General features: G+C 37.2%; 1 protein-coding gene across 1 annotated transcript; it reads right to left on the bottom strand.

Moving 5' to 3' along the window:
• Positions 1–433: 433 nt before the first annotated feature.
• On the bottom strand, positions 434–4,158 carry LOC143032060 (uncharacterized). Its single transcript, XM_076196526.1, has 4 exons — positions 3,046–4,158; positions 1,372–2,846; positions 770–940; positions 434–679 (listed from the first exon to the last, which is right to left on the bottom strand). Exons 1-4 carry the CDS (start codon positions 3,332–3,334, stop codon positions 434–436), a joined length of 2,181 nt encoding a protein of 726 aa, XP_076052641.1. The 5' UTR covers positions 3,335–4,158.
• Between the last annotated feature and the right edge of the window lie 1,175 nt (positions 4,159–5,333).

The following is a 5,333-nucleotide window of genomic DNA, read 5'->3' as shown; positions in this document are numbered from 1 at the left end:
ATGTGAAATCGGGTGAGGTGTCTGTGACCTCACCTGAGCCCCTCTTGAGCAGTCGGGGGGCTCAACTAGGCCCATCCATACCTCATTCTCCGTTACTAAGTTTTTCTTCCCTACTTGTTCAGTTTTAAGTGACTATTTCCAGTTACAATATAAATTAATTAATTTCTAAGTACTGTCGATGTTATATGGAAAATTCAATTTAAAATAAAACTATATATATGAATGAAACTTTATTGAGACAACTTCTTTGGTAACAAATGTTAAGCCATATGCCGTAAAGTATGTTTTTAATTTCTATCTTGTAAATATACATAGCAATAAATCACATTACAAACTCTTTAAATGAGGACCTGCACCCAGTGAAATCATGAAAATGATACATGTTTTGAACAAAGGAAAGGGAATTCACATGTTGAAGATTCTCATAGCTGTATTACAATTTCTTAGTTTTGCGAGCCTCACTTCTGCATTCTCTTTGTTTTTTCTTTTCCAAAACTAGAAGGTTATTGAGATGCCTCATTCTAAAGTACAAGGAAATTTGAGCAAAAAATGCTATGACATCTTTAGGTAAGTCAACATTTGCACTTTCAAGATCAGAAGCGAGAGTTTTCAAACAATTGGTTCCTTCTGTAAGGTCTTCAGAATGTAGAGCCTTGAACACCTCTCTCATGATTGTTAACTGGGAAAATAAATGATCAGAAGGAATATACAGATTACCTCTATTTACCATATCTATCCATGTCTTGTGTGAGGATGGCTGATCACATACATTTTTCCGTAGCCGAGGGTAATTTGAAGCAAATTTCTTTACTATATAACCTCCTATGTATCGCAATGACTCTTCTTCAATTACTGTTGCAACAGATTTTACTCCATTTTCAGATATTTCCACCTCACTCATGTTTCCATCTATGTCAGCATCAACATCAGTGTTATCAGACTGCAAATCAACATCCATGCTTTTAAAAACGAGACTAGTTAAGCATATTTCCAATGCTAGTTTTCTCTTATTAGATGTTTCATTTATATCTTGATTTATCCCCTGAGACGTATGACTTGAAAGGCAGTCATAATCGTCATCCTTACTCCTGGAATTTGTTTTGTCACTAACTAATGCGACTTCTTTCCCAAGCAACACCTTTCTCAGCCTGAATTTAAAATCTACAGCATTTGGGTGCTCGAATGGACCACTCATTTGTCTAATGCACCCGAAAAAATGCTCAATACAATCCTGGTTAAGCCTTTGTGTGATTATGTATTTAACATCGTATAACTTCTGAACCATTTGAAATAGACCTATAAGTGACTGATTCGATAACATTATTCCCTTCTGAAACTTATAAAGGCTCTTTGATTTGTTTGTTTTTTTACTCTCATTGTTGCCATCAGGTTAGTCATCTTATTCAAAATGTTTATCTGATTATCTAACTGAATTCCAAATGCGTTGCGTGAGCTTTTGTCACCATACATGGAATAAGAATTCATAACATCGAACCACTCGTCCGCCAGACTTATCACTTCTGCAGTTTCAAACCAGTTAGGACTTTCTAACAGTCCCTTTTCTCCTAGATATTTAACTGAACTGGAACATGACTGTGAAAGTAACTGCACTGCATGTTTGACACGTTGTCTTTGATGCTTACGTACATTCAGGTGCATATCATTCAGTTTATAAGCTAAACCATATTCTGTCTTGGTTTTGACAAGCATTTCCCGAATACAGGAATCAGAAACAAAACTTCCATCCTTCAAGAAGAACCCTGAATCCACAAAGTTATTTCTAATCAGTTTGATCAAGTGAGGAGCATCTGCAAATACAAACACTTCTCTATCAGCACATGGGTTTCTAAAGGAAGTTTTCTTTGCTTCAATTGGGTCAATACCAAATTTTTCCCATATACGCAAGTTAGTAGACCCTAAGTCATGTACCACTGCAACAACAGGATAACCAACATATTCGACTTCTTTAATTATGTCTAATAACTGATCCTGCATATTCGATTCATCAAACTGATAATATATTGGTTGCTTCCACCTCCCTACAAGCCCTCTTAACATAACAACCTGAACACTTTTATGTGGTTTATAAAGTACATCATTCCCTTTGTCGTAACTCCATTGTTTTTCAATACTCATTTCATCCAATGAGAGTACTGTAAGTTTTTCAACTGTACCTAACATTTCAGATTTCGATTTCAGTAGTGTTAAAACAGATGATAAGAGGCCAGGCTCACAAGCAAACTTCTGTGCTCGGTGATTTAAAGTGGACACAGATGGCAATGGAAATCCCTTTTTGTTCCTTAGATACCTATAACATCTTGGACTTAAACTTCTAAGAGTAAGGGCGGATGCTATATCTTCATCAGTCCACGATTTCACTTTCTTGCTTTTCATAATTAAAGCACTTATTTGGGTCCCACTGAAAAGAGGTTTCAAAATATTCCGAATTTCATAATGCACTTTGCAATCACTTACTTGTGAATGACAAATATTTTCTTTCAAGGAAGCGTTTTCTTTCTGTAGCTGTTGATTTTCCTCTTCTAGCTTTCTAATTTTGTTCTGAATGTTTTCTGGAAGTTCTGAAACACTTGCTGCTTTTGGTGAGGAAGGCCTCTCCATAATATTCATCTTATTCTGTAGAACATTATGGCTATCCTTACCACTTGCTGGTTGGTCACTTTGATCACCTTGTGTGTCACAGATGTTTGAAATTACTCTATTACCAGCATCACTTTTATGCAACTCATCACTATTGTCACTTAGCATTTGTTGCTGCACTGTTCTTTTGCGCCCACGCTTTTCTGCCCTGTCTGATCTGCTGCTGCAAATCTCAGTTGGACAGGTATCTGAAAGTGTTTAAAATATTCTTTAGAATAATAAAAAATATCGTAGATCTCCCTTCCTCACTCACAAATATGATACCAATACATAATAAAGACTTATTTTGCTGTGACATAAAGTACTCTAAGCCACTGTTGTTCTTATTATTATCATTAGTAGCAGTAGTAGTAGTAATAGTAGTATTTTGGTTTACACATATCTTACCTTTAGGTAAAACAAAGGAGGGAACTGCTCCATCCTTCAGCACTCGCTGCCTCTGCGGTGATTCGATTTGAAGGAGACGAGACTTCATGTCATCCTTGTAATCACTGTTACAAAAATGTACCGAACATATCACTGCATTATCAGCATTTATCTTGTCAGCACGACCACATGATATAATCCATTTCTTCCTGATTTCTTCATTTTTTGGGAATCTAAAATAACGAATACCTGACCCTGCTGTTTTTACTTTTCTGTTGAAGCAGGCATAAACTGCACAGTTGTTTGGCATTCTTTCCAAAATATAATAATAAAAATCCGAGACAGTACAACAGATAGACTGTACGACGTGCAGTTGTAAGGACAGGAATTTTGAAGGGATATTATTTTTGGAATTTCGTTTTATTTATCTATTTATTTATTTGAGTGTTGATTTGAGAGACTGGGTATTATGGACGTCGTGACGGTTTTACTCAACCAAGAAGCAAAGTAGAAAATAGAGCCTTAATAGACCATGAATTTATTCTATTCTATGTCTGCCTATCAAGATGTGTTGGCAAAGAGCCTTACTATAATCATTGAAGAAAAACATACAATAGGAGATAGCTACAAATATATTTCAGCTGATTTTGGTTCAACTAAAGCTTCGAGACGACATTAGAATGTTCTCGAACATAGCGGGCGCACCATTGCTCCGCCCACCCGTGACGTCACTAACACGTTCGGACAGAGGCGTAAACTAAGGCCATTAATTTTAAGAGTAATAGGAAAAATTCCCAACTTTCAGTTCAGGATTCCACTAGAGAAATAGTTTAGGGAGAGATTGTAGCAGCTAGGGGCTGTGTTGAGAAGCGAAATGAAGTTTTACGAAATAATACAACAGGGAGGTTAGTAGTTTACCCATAGATACGAACACATAGCCGTCTCGTTCTTTTTGTGCGCAGCTAAAATTTTAATCTGATGCCAAAAACTATTCCGATAACAGGTATGGGTACGTTCTGTAAGATTAATGAAAATAAATGTCAATATGTGAGTTAAATGATATAGTGCAGATATAGTAGGTAGATAGTTATTATTATTATTAAGTTTTGAATCTGATGCCAAAAACTATTCCGATAACAGGCATGGAAAAAAAGGGGTTTAAGGGAGTGTACTCCACAAACACTGCGTGGAAGGAGTTAGACGGTGTCACGCATATATACATTAGCTATGAGAGTGTAATCCTTAGAGTATAATTCTGTCTGTGATCGTTCTCTAATAAGAATACGGGGTTGAAGGTAGACACAATATTGTAAGTAGACTTATACAGTGACCAGAAGGTTGGAGCGTAAATAACTACGTTTTTCCACGTGCCTGTGACCTTACTTATGATGCCCATAAGCAAAAAAAACTGTGTTATTAGATATCTCGCATACCCATATATTTTTCATATTGTAAGGATCAATAGATTGTCTAGTTGGAGAAAACCACAATATACTTTTGTATTTCCTTACTATATTTTTGCTTCAGTGTAATAATTAACACATAGCAGACCTTCACTTATATTCTTTTACTACCCCCACTTGGGCATAGGCCTTTTCGCTACCCAGAACCAACCCCGAACGACCTGAGGAAAGGGGACGGAGTCAGACGTGAATAACAAGGAGCAGTTTCCATTTATGGTCAGATATATCCATATAGACGATTGGGTGGTGGCAGCGTATACCTTGATTTCTTATTTCCCAAATCGTTCTTATGTGGGTATCTCTGATCACTCCCATGAGGTGCTCTTGGTTAAACACTAATCAATCGACGGCACCACACAGTAACCTTCACAGAGCAGGTGCAACTGAATTACCTAACTTGTCAAGTTGTCTAGCGGCTCTAGCCGAACCCAATACTCATTCAGGTCAAGAGGGGCCCAGATGAGGTCACAGAGACCTCACAGACGGCGCGGGATTTTACATTGGCAGACCTATATGTATTGACCTTGGATGGACCCAAAGGAATTTCGATAGTTACGGTGGAATGATGAAAACTGGAAATGGGACTGTAGTTACTAAAGGCTAAAAGCTACACATGATATAAAAGTATTTCCAAGGATCCACTAGTACACTCTAAAACTAAAATATAAAGGGTTTTACTACTTACTGAGTTGATTACAGAGAGGGGTGTGTACACCTTTCGAGATTCGAACCAGACTGGCGCCTAGATGTGTGACGTGACATCACAAACGGCAACCGGTCTTACACACCCTCTTAATTCTAATTCTTAAAGTGAACATTGTACAAATAATGCGATGTTATCTTGCG

This window comes from Oratosquilla oratoria, chromosome 12 (assembly GCF_046742065.1).
Source record: "Oratosquilla oratoria isolate Oo_2021 chromosome 12, ASM4674206v1, whole genome shotgun sequence".
NCBI lineage: Eukaryota > Metazoa > Arthropoda > Malacostraca > Stomatopoda > Squillidae > Oratosquilla > Oratosquilla oratoria.
This window is presented reverse-complemented; position numbering and strand designations above follow the sequence as displayed.

Bases quoted from the DNA above. Each gene is read 5' to 3' on its own strand.
- LOC143032060 (XM_076196526.1), bottom strand. From the start codon at position 3,334: ATGCCAAACAACTGTGCAGTTTATGCCTGCTTCAACAGAAAAGTAAAA. The intron at 2,847-3,045 runs GTAAGATATGTG...AAACACTTTCAG, and splicing joins CTCCTTTGTTTTACCTAAAG to ATACCTGTCCAACTGAGATT. The intron at 680-769 runs GTATGTGATCAG...TTATTTTCCCAG, and splicing joins ACCCTCGGCTACGGAAAAAT to TTAACAATCATGAGAGAGGT.